This window comes from Xyrauchen texanus, chromosome 49 (assembly GCF_025860055.1).
Source record: "Xyrauchen texanus isolate HMW12.3.18 chromosome 49, RBS_HiC_50CHRs, whole genome shotgun sequence".
NCBI classification, from domain to species: domain Eukaryota; kingdom Metazoa; phylum Chordata; class Actinopteri; order Cypriniformes; family Catostomidae; genus Xyrauchen; species Xyrauchen texanus.
The window spans coordinates 2,509,883-2,528,909 of NC_068324.1; the positions used below are offsets into that span (position 1 = coordinate 2,509,883).

The following is a 19,027-nucleotide window of genomic DNA, read 5'->3' on the forward strand; positions in this document are numbered from 1 at the left end:
ACAGCCTTCTTGAATGCTGAGGACTTCTTCCTGTACCACTGTTTGACGAAAATACTTTCCAGAAACTGGCAGTAGGTATAAGAGTTGAGTTTCAGTCCATCTTCAACTTGAAAAGGTCCAACTACCTCATCCTTAATGATAGCATCCCATACCAGTACCCCTCCTCCACCTTGCTGGCACCAGACTCGAACTGGTGCCCATTAGTGGTCCAGCCATGGGCCCGTCCATCTGGTCCATCAAGAGTCGCTCTCATTTCATCTGTCCATAAAACCTTCATGTATTTCTTTGCCTAATCTTGACTCTTCAACTTGTGAATATATTCAGTGGCGGTCGTGTTTCAGACTTCTTGGCATTGCCCATGCCTCTGAGCACTTGGCACCTTGTACTTCTGGACACTCCAGGTAGGTTGCAGTTCTGGAATATTGTGGCACCGGAGGATAATGGGTTCCTGGTAGCTTCATGTTTAAAAAACACATCTTGTTTTTGTAGTGAAGCATCACTACTTTCAGTTAGTAACTCCCCATATTTGCATAGGTCTGATTTCGATAAAACCTTTACGAAACTACCAAAAAGTTGCATCATGTAACCGCTGATGGAGAGGTCACATTCGCATCTAGCTTAAACAACTGTTGTGTCCTTGAATCATGACCGGCCCGGTGCATTCTTCAACCCTGAACGGGCAAACCCTGCTGGCATAACTGAAATATGGCCATGTGTGTGTCCGTCGCAGTTCTCAGTTACAGAAACGTATTTAAAATCGCTGTCAATCTTAGCCGTGTGACCAGTACCACGCTCAGACAGCTGCGCCAAAATGGCTGTCGGCCAACAAGTAAGCTATGCCGTATGATGAAAGACAAGTGTGCGCAAGGAGAGGGCTCGATATTAGAGAAGCCCGAGATTTTACACCAAGAGGTCAGACGTTTATTGAAAACGAGTAACATGCTGTGATTAATACTGCGTATAACAATGCTAGCAACTGTGCCTAGGCTCTACAGTTAGAGATAAATAAATTGTCCACAAATTAAATCTTGATTTGTAGCATGAACAAATATTTTGGCTAACTCCATAAGATGTGTTAATGGTGTAAATTTGTGAACAGGTGACCAGCATTAGCAGAGTAGCTACCTTGAGTTTCACCTGAATTTCACGAGCTTTCCGTCGCGCTAACACCTGAATGTGACTGGACACCTGCGGAAAACACAAAATGAAATGTAATGTTTTATTTAAATGTTTATATTAAGCCATACATACCATGACCCTTTGATTTATACAACATCCATATTCATATTCCAAGATATTTACATGGCACTCTAGTACCTAAAAGTACAAAAATAAATGTTTTGGGTTTAATACGTTTAGTTCAATCTACGGCATAATGTTGATTACCACAAAAAAATGTTTTCTTAAAATAAAAAACTAAAAGATTCTGGTTACAGTGAGGCACTTACAATGGAAGTCAATGGGGCCAGACCATACACATTTAAATACACTGTTTCAAAAGTATAGACACAAGACGTAAACATTATACAAGTTAACATGATTTTAGAGTCACAGAATCGTGTGAGGTTATATCCAGTTTGTTGCCATTGACGACGTAACTCTGTAAGCACTCTAATCGAGTTTTAGTTTTTTTTTCTCCCCAATTTGGCATGCCCAATTCTCAATACGCTCTAAGTCCACACGGTGGCGAAGTGACTCAATCCGGGTGGCGGAGGACGAATCTCAGTTGCCTTCGCGTCTGAGACCATCAATCCGTGCATCTTATCACGTGGCTTGTTGAGCGTGTTACCATGGAGACGTAGTGCTCATGGAGGCCCGCGCTATTCTCCGCTGCATCTCACCACGCGCCCCACCGAGAGTGCGCCGCATTATAGTGACCACGAGGAGGTTACCCCATGTGACTCTACCCTCCCGAGCAACCGGCCCAATTTGGTTGCTTAAGTCTGAGTGACATCATACGATATCGAGGACTGGCTGGAGAGCTATCGAATTCCAAATCCCCACCGCGACAGCTTATGATGTTCCCCTGATCGTAATGGCCGGCCGGGAAGGGAAGCAGTTGCGTCCGAGACGTCAATCCGCGCATCTTATCACGTGGCTTGTTGAGCGTGTTACCATGGAGACGTAGCACTCGTGGAGGCCCATGCTATTCTCCGCAGCATCCACGCACAACTCACCACACGCCCCACCGAGAGCGAACCACATTATACCCATCACGAGGAGGTTACCCCATGTGACTCAACCCTCCCTAGCAACCAGGCCAATTTGGTTGCTTAGGAGACCTGACTGGAGTCACTCAGCATGCCCTAAGATTTGAACTTGTGACCTCCAGTGGTGATAGTAAGTGTCTTTACTCGCTGAGCTACCCAGGCCCCCTTAATACATGAGTTTTAACAGAAGAATTAATGTAAGTTATTTTATAAAATTATAAACTTCACAATTTTGCTTTTAAACCCTCAAAAATATTTGGCCCCATTGACTTCCATTGTAAGCGCCTCACTGGAACCTCCATTTTTTTCTTTTTTTAAAGAATAGGAGAGACGGGTCAAAATACATTTTTGTGGTAATCAACGTTATGCTACAAATGCTGCCATCTCTTCGCTCTTCTTGCGAGATGTTTCTAGTTTATCGAAATACTAACATTTTGGCCTCGGGGGCACGAGTTCACCTCGGTTCTCTCCGAGGGCTTAAGACTCAGTATGTGACAAAGTCTGAGTGACATCATATGATATCGAGGACTGGCTGGAGAGCTATCGAATTCCAAATCCCCACCCCGACAGCTTGTGCTGTGCCCCTGATCGTAATGGGGTGGCCAGGAAGGGGAGCAGTTGTTTGTGGGTCTAATGACTGGGGGTTGAGCGAGGTGCAGAAGAGACACACTGATATTCGATCCGCTTGCAACTGCGTGATAAATCACCCTGCTGAAGTCCATTTCAGCAAGGGGGCCCTTAGGGGTCAAACATTTACACTTGGTGAAAGTCTGTTTGGGAGTTTAATAGGACAATCCCCCCTCTAAGTCCCAGTCGGCATTTGTTGTACTTCCTGTAACTGTTAATGCATAACGTGGTGGTCAAATAAAATGAATGTGGTTAGTTTAGTAGGTACAGGAAGTGTTACCACACGTATTGACCAATGCATTTCCATGGCTTTTTCATGAGCATAGCCACAGTAGAAAACATTAGTAAATATCACACTGACATAAGTATTCAGAGCCTTAACTCAGTACTTAGTTGAAGCACCTTTGGCAACGATTACAGCCAAACGTTTTTGGGTATGATGCGACAAACTTTGCACACCTGGATTTGGGAATTTTCTGCCATTCCTCTCTGCAGATCATCTCAAGCTCTGTCAGGTTGGATGGGGACCATCGGTGAACAGCCATTTTCAGGTCTCTCCAGAGATGTTCGATTCGGTTCCAGTCCGGGCTCTGGCTGGGCCACTCAAGGACAGTCATAGAGTTGTCCCTAAACCACTCTTGCGTTGTCTTGGCTGTGTGCTTAGGGTGATTTTTTTGACCAAGTTGAACCTTCGGGCCCAGTCCGAGGTCCTGAGCTCTCTGGACCAGGTTTTCATTAAGGATATCTCTGTATTTTTTGATGTTCAGCTTTCATTTATCCCTGACCAGTCCCCAATCCCTAACGCTGAATATCACCCCCACAGCATGATGCTACCACCACCATGCTTCACCATTGGGATGGTATTGCACAGGTGATGAGTGTTGCCTGGTTTCCTCCAGATATGACACTTGGCATTGAGGCCAAACAGTTCAATCTTCATTTCATCAGACCACATAATCTTGTTTCTCACAGTCTGAGAGTCCTTTAGGTGATTTCATGTGTCTTACACTGAGGAGAGGTTTCCGTCTGGCCACTCTGCCATTAAGCCCAGATCGGTGGAGTGTTGCAGTGATGGTCGTCCTTCTGCAAGTTTCTCCCATCTCCACTCATGATGTCTGGAGCTCAACCAGAGTGACCATCGGGTCCTTGCTCAGTTTGTCCAGGCGGCCAGCTCTAGGAAGAGTCCTGGTGGTTCCAAACTTCTTCCATTTAAGAATTATGGAGGCCACTGTTGCTCTTGGGAACCTTCAGTGCAGCCGAAATATTTTGTAGCCTTCCCCAGATCTGTGCCTTGACACAATCCTGTCTCTGAGCTCTGCAGGCAGTTCCTTTGACCTCATGGCTTGGTTTTTGCTCTGATATGCATTTTCAGCTGTGAGACGTTGTGTGTGTCTTTCTTAATCATGTCCAATCAATTGAATTTGCCACAGGTGGACTCACCTCCACTCAAAGATGATCCAGAGAAATGGGATGCACCTGACCTAGATTTCAAGAGTCATAGCAAAGGGTCTGAATACTTATGTCAATGTGATATTTCAGTTTTCTCTTTTTAATACATTTGCAAAATTTTTGCTTTGCAATTATGGGGTAAGGAGTTTGGTGCGAGCTTCTGCTGACAGTGCGTGCATCAGAGCACTTCACAAGCTCTTCAGGACAGGAGCTGCTCTGGTTGACGTCCGCGATGCAGCTCAGGGATGCTCAAAGTTCAACTGAATTACACACAAATGCACCGTTGACAACATTAAGCCTATACTCTATATTTGCTTAAATATCACATATTTGGGCATTAAAATATGACTGGAATTTGAAGTGCAACATAATCCCGGTTTGATCAATTAACCACGATATCCCCTTTTTCTCCCAATTTGGAATGCCCAATTCTCACTACTTAGTAGGTCCCCGTGGTGGCGCGGTTACTCGCCTCAATCCGGGTGCTGGAGGACAAGTCTCAGTTGCCTCCGCTTCTGATACCGCCAATCCGCACATCTTATCACGTGACTCATTGTGTATGACACCACGGAGACCAGGGCTGAACTGGGAAGAGAAAACGGCCCGGGATTTTACATGGCAACTCGCCCAAAAGTTGTCAGGGGGTGGGGGGGTGTTTTGCTGTCCTTTTCTGCATATCACGGCAGCGTTTTGTGGTCTGTTCTGCATAACTGCATTTGAGCTTATCGCGGCCCATTCGGCCTGTTTCGCGGCCGACCCACCGGCCCACTCAGTCCGCCCCAGTCCAATCCTGATCGCCCCCAAAGTGTGTTGGCACACCGGGAAAATGCTCGGTATGCCAGATTACCAGTCCAGCCCTGGTGGAGACTCACAGCATATGAAGACTCATGCTACTCTCTGAAAATCACCCTCAATTTACCATGCGCCACGTTGAGAGCGAGAACCACCTTATAGTGGCCACAAGGAGGTTACCCCATGTGACTCTACCCTCCCTAGCAACCGGGCCAATTTGGTTGCTAAGGAGACCTGGCTGGAGTCACTCAGTACGCCCTGGATTCAAACTCATGACTCCCGGTGTGATAGTCAGCATTAATACTTGCTGAGACAAACAAACAAATATAAAAAACAGTTATGGAGCCGCTGCACGGGATATGGGATGCCCGTTAACTGAACGTGTGTCTCATCATCACATAGGGTGTTTACAGTGTATATAGCTTCATATTAATGATAGTGATCTAGTTGTGTTTTTTGGTGCTGCTATTGTTTTGAAAGCTTTGATGTTGACATTATCCAACCCAACACCCGCTGATATTTACGGTTCATGTTTCAATGCCAGCAAACATTTGGCTGTTGGTGGAATAGGGGCATAAGACAATGATTGTCCCACCCGTGGCTACGCCAGTGCACTCAACCTGTTTCCTGGTCCGTGTCTTCCCCGTTCGAAGCTTGATGTACCGCGCAATCAGCTCGTTCCGTCCTGAAAACAAAACCAAATAAAGTAATTAACATATAAGTCAACACACTGCGACATTCGCAACCCTTTTTACTTATTTTACTGGGGCGGCACTTGATTTGACCCATCAGGAATTGATTCGATGGTGAAAAGTGGTCCTTCATGTGAAGAAGAGGACGTTATTTTGTCACACATTATACATTTGCACATATACAGTGAAATACATTTTCTTCACATTTCCCAGCTAAGCTAGGGTCAGCCATGATACAGCGCCCTTGGAGCAGATAGGGTCAAGGGCCTTGCTCAAGTGCCCAACATTGGCATCTTGGCAGTGCTGAGGCTTAAACCCCTGACCTTCTGGACAGAACCCAGAGCCTTACCCACCGAGCCACCACTTTCAACCGTTTCAGAGTTTTTTATTATTTGGAAGAACATGCACAGATGAATCATGCACAATAAGACCAGGAACGAGTTTAAGGAAAGTTAATTTTGATTTTGTGCATCCTTAAGCCTGCAACTCGAGACATAGCTCAGGTTTGTTACATGGCTGATGTTGCGGACAGATGGTGGATCGAAGCATGCACAGGGTTGACTAAAGATTCTTTACCATTGTCTGTAAATTACCTCTGTCTTCTTGTCATTTAATTGGAGACAGTTTTGTGCCATCCAGCTTTTAACCTCCTCCAAACATAACAAAAGTAAAATTGAATAGGTCCCAAAATAGGTCCCTGGGTGATTCCACAAGGTGCTAAAGAGGACAAAAAATACCGACCCTCACAGAGAAAGATCTGCCCTCAAGGTAGGACGAAAACCACTCTAATACTATACCTTGGAAGCCCACAACCTGCCTTAAGTGACTAATGAGAATCTCATGGTCTGTTGTTCAAATGCTGCACTGAGATCCAACAAGAATAAAGTAGCATCATTACCCGAATCACCAATGAGTAAAAGGTCATTGGCAACCCGTAACAGTGCTGACTCCAGCCCTAAAGCCAGATTGAAATTGATCCAAAACATTATTCCTAACTAGAAAATCATTCAGCTGAGCAAGAACCACCTTCTCCAGAATTTTGGACAAACATGGTAGCAAGGTAATCGGTCGATAGTTTGTCAAATCCAAAGGGTCTCAGCTAGGCTTCTTAAGAAGAGGCTGAACCATCACTTGCTTAAAGCACAGAGGGACTGTCCCACCTGAAAGACTGCTGTTTATGGTAGACGCGAGGGAACAACGTCCCAGGGACAAGCCGAAGGCTTCAGGTGACCAATAATGTCCTTCATATCCGAACCAGAATCTAGGTCAAGCTGATCGAAGATCTCATCACTAATAGTAGGCACTACAGGGTCTTGAATCGGAGGATAAAACTAGACCTGATTCCACTGATTTTATCAACCAAAAAAATAGTCATAATTATGAGATAAATCATAATTATGAGATAAAAAAAGTCATAAATCTGAGATAAATCATAATTATGAGATAAAAAAAGTCATAAATCTGAGATAAATCATAATTATGAGATAAAAAAGTCATAAATCTGAGATAAATCATAATTATGAGATAAAGTTTTAAATCTGAGATAAATCATAATTATGAGATAAAAAAGTCATAAATCTGAGATAAATCATAATTATGAGATAAAGTCATAAATCTGAGATAAATCATAATTATGAGATAAAAAAAGTCATAAATCTGAGATAAATCATAATTATGAGATAAAGTCATAAATCTGAGATAAATCATAATTATGAGATAAAGTCATAAATCTGAGATAAATCATAATTATGAGATAAAAGTCATAAATCTGAGATAAATCATAATTATGAGATAAAGTCTTAAATCTGAGACAAATCATAATTATGAGATAAAGTCATAAATCTGAGATAAATCATAATTATGAGATAAAAAAAGTCTTAAATCTGAGATAAATCATAATTATGAGATAAGTCATAAATCTGAGATAAATCATAATTATGAGATAAAGTCATAAATCTGTGATAAATCATAATTATGAGATAAAAGTAAAAACTGATATAAAAAATCATAATGAGATTTAGAAAAGTCACAATTATGAGATTTAAAAAAATCTGAGATAGAAAATCAAGAGATAAAAAATTATGAGATAAAAATAATTTGATTCAAAATCATAATTATGAGATAAAAAGTCAGAAATCTGAGATAAATTATAATTATGAGATAAAAGTCATAAATCTGAGATAAATTATAATTATGAGATAAAAGTCAGAAATCTGAGATAAATCATAATTATGAGATAAATGTCATAAATCTGAGATAAATCATAATTATGAGATAAAAATCATAAATCTGAGATAAATCATAATTATGAGATAAATCATAATTATGAGATAAAATCATAATTATGAGATAAATCATAATTATGAGATAAAGTCATAAATCTGAGATAAATCATAATTATGAGATAAAAGTCAGAAATCTGAGATAAATCATAATTATGAGATAAATGTCATAAATCTGAGATAAATCATAATTATGAGATAAAAAATCATAAATCTAGATAAATCATAATTATGAGATAAATCATAATTATGAGATAAAATCATAATTATGAGATAAATCATAATTATGAGATAAAGTCATAAATCTGAGATAAATCATAATTATGAGATAAAGTCATAAATCTGAGATAAATCATAATTATGAGATAAAGTCATAAATCTGAGATAAATCATAATTATGAGATAAAGTCTTAAATCTGAGACAAATCATAATTATGAGATAAAGTCATAAATCTGAGATAAATCATAATTATGAGATAGTCTTAAATCTGAGATAAATCATAATTATGAGATAAAGTCATAAATCTGAGATAAATCATAATTATGAGATAAAAAAGTCTTAAATCTGAGATAAATCATAATTATGAGATAAAAGTCATAAATCTGAGATAAATCATAATTATGAGATAAAGTCATAAATCTGTGATAAATCATAATTATGAGATAGATCATAATTATGAGATAAAATCATAATTATGAGATAAGTCATAAATCTGAGATAAATCATAATTATGAGATAAAGTCATAAATCTGTGATAAATCATAATTATGAGATAAAAGTAAAAACTGATATAAAAAATCATAATGAGATTTAGAAAAGTCACAATTATGAGATTTAAAAAAATCTGAGATAGTAAATCAAGAGATAAAAAATTATGAGATAAAAATAATTTGATTCAAAATCATAATTATGAGATAAAAAAGTCAGAATTCTGAGATAAATTATAATTATGAGATAAAAGTCATAAATCTGAGATAAATTATAATTATGAGATAAAAGTCAGAAATCTGAGATAAATCATAATTATGAGATAAATGTCATAAATCTGAGATAAATCATAATTATGAGATAAAAATCATAAATCTGAGATAAATCATAATTATAAGATAAATCATAATTATGAGATAAAATCATAATTATGAGATAAATCATAATTATGAGATAAAGTCATAAATCTGAGATAAATCATAATTATGAGATAAAAGTCAGAAATCTGAGATAAATCATAATTATGAGATAAATGTCATAAATCTGAGATAAATCATAATTATGAGATAAAAAAATCATAAATCTGCGATAAATCATAATTATGAGATAAATCATAATTATGAGATAAAATCATAATTATGAGATAAATCATAATTATGAGATAAAATCATAAATCTGAGATAAATCATAATTATGAGATAAAATCATAAATCTGAGATAAATCATAATTATGAGATAAAATCATAAATTTGAGATAAATCATAATTATGAGATAAAATCATAAATCTGAGATAAATCATAATTATGAGATAAAATCATAAATCTGAGATAAATCATAATTATGAGATAAAGTCAGAAATCTGAGATAAATCATAATTATGAGATAAAGTTATAAATCTGAGATAAATCATAATTATGAGATAAAAAGTAAATTATTATATTAAAAAGTTTAGGATAAAAAAGTTAAAATATTGAGATACTAATTCATAATTATGAGATAAAAATTGTGAGATTAAAAGTAACAAATCTGAGATAATAAATCATAATGAGATTTAGAAAAGTCACAATTATGAGATTTAAAAAATCTGAGATAGTAAATCAAGAGATAAAAAATTATGAGATAATTCAAAATCATAATTATGAGATAAAAAAAGTCATAAATATGAGATAAAAAGTAAATTTTTAGATCAAAAATCATAATTTTAAGATAAAAAGTCCATTTTTAGATACTAAGTCATAAGTTTAAGGAATAAAAAGTTGAAATTATAAGATATTATGTTAATTATGAGATTCAAAGTCAATTTATGACATACTACAGTAAATCATAATTACAAGGAAAAAGTCCAAATTAAGACCTCATGATATGAAATAAATTCATAATTACGAAATATCATATTTATCAGTTTTGATCCCGTTCGCTTTTATTAAATGAAAAAGATGCAATGAAAGTGAATGGTGACTGACATCTCCTTTTGTGCACCACTGAACGCTGAAAGAAAGTCAAACAGGAACAACATGAGGGTGAGTGAATGATGACAGAATATTCATTTTTGGGTGAACTATTCCTTTAAAGTGGACATCTGGTGTACAGGAAGTTCATTATCAGCGTGAAAAGGTGTCGCTCCAGTGTTGGTAATGGCGTGAGGAGGTGAGCATCTTCGCACATGTCAAGGTGATCTAAGGGGGACATTTTTGTCAGGCAGTAAAAGTGGACGGATTCAATCGGAGATGCCAAGCGTGTTTCTAGCTTCTCGAAGGCATAGACCGAGATCTCACTTTCATCTTGATGTGGTACATGTGCGTGCAGATTTTCCACAAATAAATCTTTGATATTCCATGATGATAGTGACAGTGTGTGGTTTAAAAGGCCCGTGAATTAGGTCCTCCAAAGATTAGTTCACCCTAAAATGAAAGTTCTGTCATATTTTATTCACCCTTATGTCGTTCCAATCCCCCACACACACACACAGTGTCCAGTTTGAAGTTCAGAAATGGGCTGAAACAAAGTTGGTGTCAAGCAGAAGTACCACAACTCCCACAATGACCTCATAAATCTATACCTCTCTCTCTCTCGCTCTCGCTCTCTCACTTCCTCCCTCCCTATATCTCTCTCTCCCTCTCCCTCTCCCTCTCTCTCTCTCCCTCCCTCCCTATATATCTCTCTCTCTCTCTCTCTCTCTCTCTCTCCCTCCCTATATATCTCTCTCCCTCTCTCTCTGTCTCCATCCCCTCACCTCTCCCTCTCTCTCTCCCTCCCTCCCTATATCTCTCTCTCCCTCTCTCTCCATCCCCTCACCTCTCTCTCTCTCTCTCCATCTCTCTATCTCTCTCTCTCCCTCCCTCCCTATATATCTCTCTCTGTCTCCATCCCTCTCTCTCTCTCTCTCTCTCTCTCTCTGTCTCCATCCCTCCCTATATCTCTCTCCCACTCTCTCTCTCTGTCTCCATCCCCTTACCTCTCTCTCTCTACCTCCCACTCTCTCTCTCCCTCTCTCTCTCTCCCTCCCTATATCTCTCTCTCTCCCTCTCAATCTCTCCCTCCCTCCCTCCCTCTCTCTCCCTCCCTCCCTATATCTCTCCCCTCTCACTTTCTCTCTTCCTCCTCTTCACATTCCAGTCATTCTTGATCTGTGAGTCGTCCAGCATCTGCTTAGCTCAAATAAACACACACACACACACACACACACACACACACACACACACACACATATGCTATCTATGGGAAGCACCACAGACATAAACAGTTTTATATGAAGCCCATTATAATGACTAAACACTAACCCTGTTTTTGTTTGTTTTTGAAATAAAAAGTATTTTTATGTATTCTAAAAAGACACAATTAACAAGTAAACAAGTACACAAACTTTTGAATAAAACTTTATTTGGGACAAAAAGAAAAATAAGCACATCAGTAGATGTATTTACTGAAAAACAATACAAAATACTTATTAAGAAAATGATGTTTATTTATGTTTACATAAAATGGTTTATGTTTATTTCACTCTGTTTAGATGATTATAGTTTTAAACATGTAATAACTTGTGTTTGTGTTTATTATGGATTTTCATACATTATAGAAAGTCTAAAACAGACAGTCAAATCTATATAGGAAAGACATTTGAGAAGTATTACAAAAATAAATGACGATTTGAGAATAATAATAATAAAAAAGTCTCGATATAGCGAAGTGTGTTCATTAAACAGCAGAAGCATGTCATTTAATGAAATTATATATATAGTCACATGCGCGCCACAGAACGAATGAGAGGCTCTGTCATCTCCTTTGCACACACACAAGCAGGCGAGCACACAAATACAACACACACTACTAATGCTTGATTTTCATGTAGTGTGTCCAATAGTATCCATCTGCTGAGACGCAGAGTAGTGTATTTAGTGTATAATTGGCTCAAATGACCGTTTTCACCATTGAAGCTCGGAGATTTCATCTCGCATGTCATGGGACGCTTGATGTAACAAACCTTTCACAAACAGGAAGAACTTCAAAGGTCTTTCAAAATAAAAGCCCCACTGAAATAAGAGCTCTATTCAACCGAATGCGTAAAAATTAAATGGTTATATTATTAGTAATATTATCTGTAAGCAATATCACATAAGCAAGTGTGCTGAATATCAGCATGTTGTGATTCAGCCATGGCAGCTTTTTGCCTCAGATAATCAGATTGTTTTATATATATATATATATATATATATATATATATATATATATATATATATATATATATATATATATATATTATTATTGTTGATATATTATTATTGTCTCTATATTGTTGAAGATTATTTATTTTAATTTGATTAAAGCTGTAGTATGTATCTGATTAAACACAATTTGATTATAACATTTAATTAAAATATTTAATATGGAATCCAGATTTTTTTTTAAAGAAATGTCATAATTGGTATCTATAAACCTTTATGCATTTCTTTTAATTTCATATTTTATTTTTTGTATATATATATATTTTTTTTTTTTAAGTTTTGAGTTAGTATCAATACTGAGGTACCAGGGCTGGTATCATACCGAAGCTAAAAGTTTGGTATCGGAGCAACTCTAACAAAAAGCAAAAAAAATTGTAAATGTTTTATTTTATTGTTAATTAAAAATGAACCCCTGGGACATAAGAGTGTCAGTTCAAACACTATTCAATCGACTATTCGGCGATTATTGTACCGATTAATCGTTAGATCTTAACTGATTATTCAGCTTGTACCCCGAATTAAAATGTTGTATTAAACGTGCTTACTAACAATAAACAGGACAAAATCATCTCTTAAAAATACTGTAAATGACATTCACTGAATTAAAGGGGGTACTTTTATTAAGTTTAATTCAGTAAAGAAATTCACTGCAAAAAATCCTCTTGTTATCAAGTGTTTTTGTCTTGTTTTCCATTTAAAATGGTCTAAAAATCCTTAAAACAAGAAACATTTACTTGAGAAGCAACTTGTTTGATATTTAGACTTGCTTTTGGAGAATGTATCTTAAATATAAGTGTATGTTTCGCTTGGTTATACTTCTGCGAGTGCAGTAAAAACAAAATATACTTATATTCAAGATCTATTCTCTAAAAGCAAGTCTAAATATCTTTTATGCCGCTTCTCAGGTGAATGCATATTTTTTTAAAGGATTTTTAGATATTTGTATTTTTTATATTATATTCAACATTCTCAGACAAAAAAACAATTCTCCTGCATTTTAGCTGCTAAAGTAAATGTACGTTGTTTTAAAGGAGTTTTAGATATTTATATTGGAAAACAAGCCAAAACAAAAACAAATCATAAACTTATTTTGTTGCCGTGTATAATGGGGGTGAAGACTTCCTCTCACACCTTTCTGTTCACTTCAGTACATCTTTAACTCACAAAAACATGAACTTTCTCTTAAAGCTGAGTATTGCCAATTTACTTCAGGATAAGAAACACACAGTGACACATGTATTATGATGCAATAAGTCGCGAGCAATCATGTTATAATCTAGCTGCATTAAGTGTGTGCGCTCGAGGGACGAGCGTACCATGACAGAGTGTGCATGAGCCGGGTGCAGTTTCAATCTCTCCCCCTTAGATCGGGACATTTGCGCAACTCATATAAGAGAAATGGCAGTTTCGGAGTTTGTAGTCATTTGCATGATCAGCTTCTGTATTATTTTAACTTTATTAAAGCTATAACGCATTAACTATAACTGCATTTAAGATGTAACGCCGGGGTGTTTCCTTTAAAGAGCTCCGGCTCCACTTATGCTACAACGAGAGTGCATCTGTGTTTACTTATTAGGTATTTTTGTATTATTCCCTCGTACTTTGCGATCTACATCAGCTGAAGCTGTTTGGAAAGTTTCGAGTGCATCTGTGATCCGTGTAATTCTCAGGCACGAGCTGAAGTGCTGCTCTCATGCGTCATCATTAGAGTTTAATGTGATCTCGTGTTACGTTAAATGCGACGTTATTGTCGACGTTGTTGATATTGTTTACAAATCGTTTCAGCCCTACACTCATGAACAACGTGAGCAAATGACAGATGGACAAGCAGACAAATAAATATTTGGGAAATTAAATACTAAATAGAAGCTCTGAGGTACTTCCTCAAAGTTGAGACGTCCATGGGAGTGTGTGTGTGTGTGTGTGTGTGTGTGTGTGTGTGTGTGTGTGTGTGTGTGTGTGTGTGTGTATGTGTGTGTGTGTGTGTGTGTGTGTGTGTGACCATCAAGCCCCCTCAGAAACACCCAAGTTTCCTGCACTGAGGGCCACCGAGAGGTCACGACCCAACCATGCCCTTACCAAAACAAAGAGCAAGAGCTCTCTTCAGTTTGACAACAAAACAGCGACTCATTAAAACCACAGACTTAAACCAATCTCTAACATACCTGTGAAAGTACAAAACTATGTGAAAGAGTGAGCTTACATTCTCTCTCTCTCTCTCGCTCATCTATTTGACATAAGACCACTAATGAAGGGTCGAGCCGCAGTAACGTTTAGGCAAACTCTGCAACACTCCATCTGCATACACTCATTGACTCCTGCGTGAATATCAGGCTGGGTTTGGAATAGTATGCTACCACTTTACTTGTTATTTACTTATCACGTGGCTTGTTGAGCACGTTACCGCGGAGACAAAGCACATGTGGAGGCTTCCCGCCATCCACCGCTGCATCCACGCGCAACTCACCACGCATCCCACCGAGAGCGAGAACCACATTATAGCGACCACACGGAGGTTACCCCATGTGACTTTACCCTCCCTAGCAACCGGGCCAATTTGGTTGCTTAGGAGACCTGACTGGAGTCACTCAGCACACCCTGGGATTCAAACTCACGGCTCCAGGGGTGATAGTCAGCGTCTTTACTCACCCAGGCCCCGTGATTTAGTTTTTGAATAAAAATATCGAGAAGATATTTCTTGCATATCGCCCAGCCCTAACATATTTATTTAAACACATTCAAAGCCATTACCCTTCAGAAGCAGCTGAACTGGGTCCTGGGATGAAAGGTAATTAAACACCAACATTAAACACGCAACAACCCACAATAAGTGATGTTTTTGCCCGGACAACGAAATTCTCGACTGGTAGCCCATGATGGACAGAATGCACAGGTGAAGTTGGTTCATTGCCAAAGAGATGTTGCCCTTCACATCTGAACATCCCACATTTTAATTGCACTTCATTTTTTTCGGTTTCATTTGAAGTTTTAGTTAAAACTAATTAAGTACAAATTAAGTTCAAACTTTTAAATCAAGCAGCCTTGAGTTATAGGCTATTGCTAAACGAAACGTTCCCCATAGTAGCATGTAGCGTCCAACCAGCGGTAATACCGGTGTTAGTCGGCTTGAATGTGAACACCGCAGCGGTGTTAAAATGATGATATCGTGGCAAGTCTTATCCATATGGTGCACAGTATGCAAACGTTCAGTTTGCATGGAAATGATGACCTAAAGTTCAACATTTGCCAAAATGTGCATGTGGCAGGACGGAGGGTGGGGCCGGGTCGTAATTCTACACACCCGGTCGATCTCCCACAGTGCATAATACAACAGATCACACAGCTTTTGTACTTTTTAATTGTACTAAATATATTAGCTCAACTATTGCAGCTTAAAGGGATGGTTTACCCAAAAACTGACTAGAAATCTGGTTGGGTTTGTGGCGTTATTTCTCTTAAAAACTCTCAAACATAAATTCTCAGCCTCACACAGCTGAGATTTCTCACATTAAAACAAGTATTCCTTCCCGAACATGGAAAAATGTCCATTTAATGACAACTTTTTTATCAACTTTCGAGCAGGTGGATAAGTGCTCCATGATGAGGGTACTTATCTTGCAATGGGATGCTTGGGAGCCAATAAACCATGGCAAATGTATTTCCTTTCAACGGCTGTGTGTAATTTTACGGGTCGTGAGAGTGCAGCGGGTGAATGCATTACGGTACAGTGACGACGAAAGCCAAGGAATGTTTTCTTTGGCAAAGTCTGTTGAATTTTAGCCCAGCACATCAAAAAGCGAGACAATCTCTGTGACGGTACTGTTAGCGGGATAATAACTCAAATGTGTGCCACAAAGGCCAATGAGTTTGCAATGAAAAATATGCCACTTATACTTTGTTGTTGTGCTCTTAAAAAAATGCACTCGTTTCCCAAAGTTGTGGAGGAGACATACGTGCACTGAATGTTTCATACAGGTCCCGTGCAGCAGAAGAACCTCTGGAAAAGGGTCACGAGTGCGTTGTGGGAATTCCTGTCATTTTTTAACGCTTAGCACTGTAGATTGTCGTTATTTGCTTGATTGTCTGAAACGGCTGCGGTCAAACGCAGCTATGAATGAAGCTCTATCTGGGTTTTGCTCATCTTTGTGACCTCGGGAAAATTGGGAGCAGGTGGTGTCCTCGCAAGAAACCCAGAGAAGTGAAGGAACGTAACTTTCACCAGTTTGACCAGTGACAGAATGGCCTAAAGTACAAAGTATAGCGTTAATACGAACAGGGGCTTGCGGTGACAAAGCAACCGGAAGTCGTTTTTAATTGGAGTTAATCAGCGCAAACATCTTATATTTATAATATAACGCTGGTAATGGCAAATCGACTCAGAGTCACTAGCTTAACAGGTTTAGAAAGGTGTAATTGATAACTATCGAGTGATAGCAGTGATGAGTGATTTGCCTAAGATGACAGCGAGCGATGCCAAGCTCGATGTAATCCCGGTGTAAATCTTATCATCATTTAGGAAGAGGCAACACAGAGCAGCTGGATGTGAACTGAAAGAGAACACACACACACACACACACACACACACGTGCGCAAATGCCGGTTCAGGGTCGCAACTCACAAATGGGGGCTACAGAAACAGGTGCAAACCTCACTGTCACACCCCCCCACCTTTTGTGTTTATTTGTCCCTCTCGGTTGCACATGTTCGAAGGGTAAACGTCCATTCTCGGGTCGGGTTACACCCTCGCTGCCTTGAACTCCCGTGGCGTGCCATTCCAGGCAAACTTTGCCGCTCCCAAACCACCGCTCACCCGCGGCCCCTACTCTTGGGGCGACAAACCCACACCAAATGTCTCCTTTTGCCCTCTATGACCCTCCGTTGCCACCTGCCCTAACCCTCTGCGGTGATATTGAGATGGTTTTATGAAGCTTTATGAAGTATCACAGTTGATCAGGGTGGTAGCCATAGAGAGTCTCTGTATCTGCAGACTTTGCAAACTCACTGGAAAGGCACAATCTTGGAATATTGTGTTTTAGTAACTCAAAATTCATTGCAGGAATTCTGTTTAATTGGATGCTGAGACAAAATATGTAATGGCCTCTTTGCTTGTAAAAGCAGGTACATGGTGTCTCTTTTTCTGGTGGTCCAAGATGGTCTACCAGGAAGATGCCAAGCTAACCAGTTGGTAGTCCCGTCTAATCAACCATCAAGATCAGCTTGGACCAGCTTATATCAGCCAGAAACTGTATAAAACCAGCTAACATAACATAAGCTGGTTTTACCTGTTTTTTAACTTCTGCACCTCCAATGGCCCCCAAACACATTTGCAAAAATAATGATTGTTTCCAACGAAGTTTCCCAAATGCTTTCTCAGTTTTGCCATCGCAAGTAACATTGCGTCTACCAATGCCGTGAGTTTTGGGGCAGAACTACCTGTGGGGAAACTAGTTGGAGTCATTATTTTGGCAATTCCATTGTGTGTCTCTTTGAAATCACCTATAGACAGCAGAGAGATAAAAGGGGAGGAGCATACCGTACATCTTGCCCTCGTCGGAGAGGATAATCTTGCGTCGGCCGCAGGGCGGATAGATCGTAAGCGCCTCATGAAAGCTTTGCTCGATGTCTGGACTCCATATGCCTTCTGCATCAGTCTCTAGTGCCTTATCCAATCCCTCGCTGAGCTCCTCGCTAGCGCCCCCTGGAGAGGGCGCTGATACCCACTCGGACGACAGGGTGGTGGAGGGAGAGCACAAGATGCCTTAGTGGATACAGATGGAGGGCAAAGGCTCTGGGAATGGGTATGGTAGGTAAATGAAGGACTCTCACCGGCCTGAAGCGAGGCAGGTACTAAATTCTGAAAATGGAAGAAAGACTAGTTAAATTAAGTTTTTAACTAGATAGGTCAAATCTGTCAAGATAAACGTTGATGTAGGCTTGAAAAAACCTCATAAGACAAAGAAACGTACTAATTCGTTTTAGTTTGAAAATGCATTGATTTTGCTATCTTAACGACTCTCTTTCGCATTGTGGGTTTGTTTACATTTGAATTTTTTTTTGGACAATTGGAATTAATAGTCTTTGCCCCTTTGAACACTCAGACACTGTAACAATGAGTTCAAAATGTGTCAGATGGTGCGTTCAGGTCATGTCGTTATGATCGTATATAGTTGAGTTGAGTGCATATGAACGGCAACACACAAAGTCGTAATTACAAGCGGGAAACTTGGGATTTTCTTTGAGCACTGACTTTCCGAATTGGGGGCGTGTCGATTTAAGACTCAAGCCGGAAGCTCATTTTTATTGGTAATAATTCGGTTTTACTTGTGGATTTTGAATATACAGTTTATGTATTGCATTTCCTGTACTAATAATGTAGAATAATGATAAAGCTTATCAGAAAGTAAGACTCATTTATGTGGTTTATGAAGTGACAGACTTGTGCAACAAAAAACATTTCCCATCATTAGCCTATGAATGATAAAATACATAAAGCATGAATGAAATGCCTAATGCGTGGTGTCACCTCTTCATTTTATTGTATTA

The 19,027-nt window shown here is 38.9% G+C and overlaps 1 protein-coding gene across 3 annotated transcripts in view; it reads right to left on the reverse strand.

Annotated features, from left to right (window-relative positions):
* Positions 1-19,027, reverse strand: part of LOC127640252 (transcriptional enhancer factor TEF-3-like) — a 44,361-nt gene that overhangs the window by 14,033 nt on the left and 11,301 nt on the right. Inside the window, exons 2-4 of one of the 3 annotated variants that reach the window (XM_052122712.1) lie at positions 18,018-18,338; positions 5,699-5,763; positions 1,126-1,188 (exon numbers count right to left, since the gene is read on the reverse strand). In XM_052122712.1, the coding sequence (XP_051978672.1) occupies positions 1,126-1,188; positions 5,699-5,763; positions 18,018-18,024 (135 nt within the window). In that variant the 5' untranslated portion in view covers positions 18,025-18,338. Of the gene's footprint in view, positions 1-1,125; positions 1,189-5,673; positions 5,764-18,017; positions 18,339-19,027 lie in introns of those variants that run through there. The other 2 variants (XM_052122711.1, XM_052122713.1) reach the window with 2 other exon arrangements.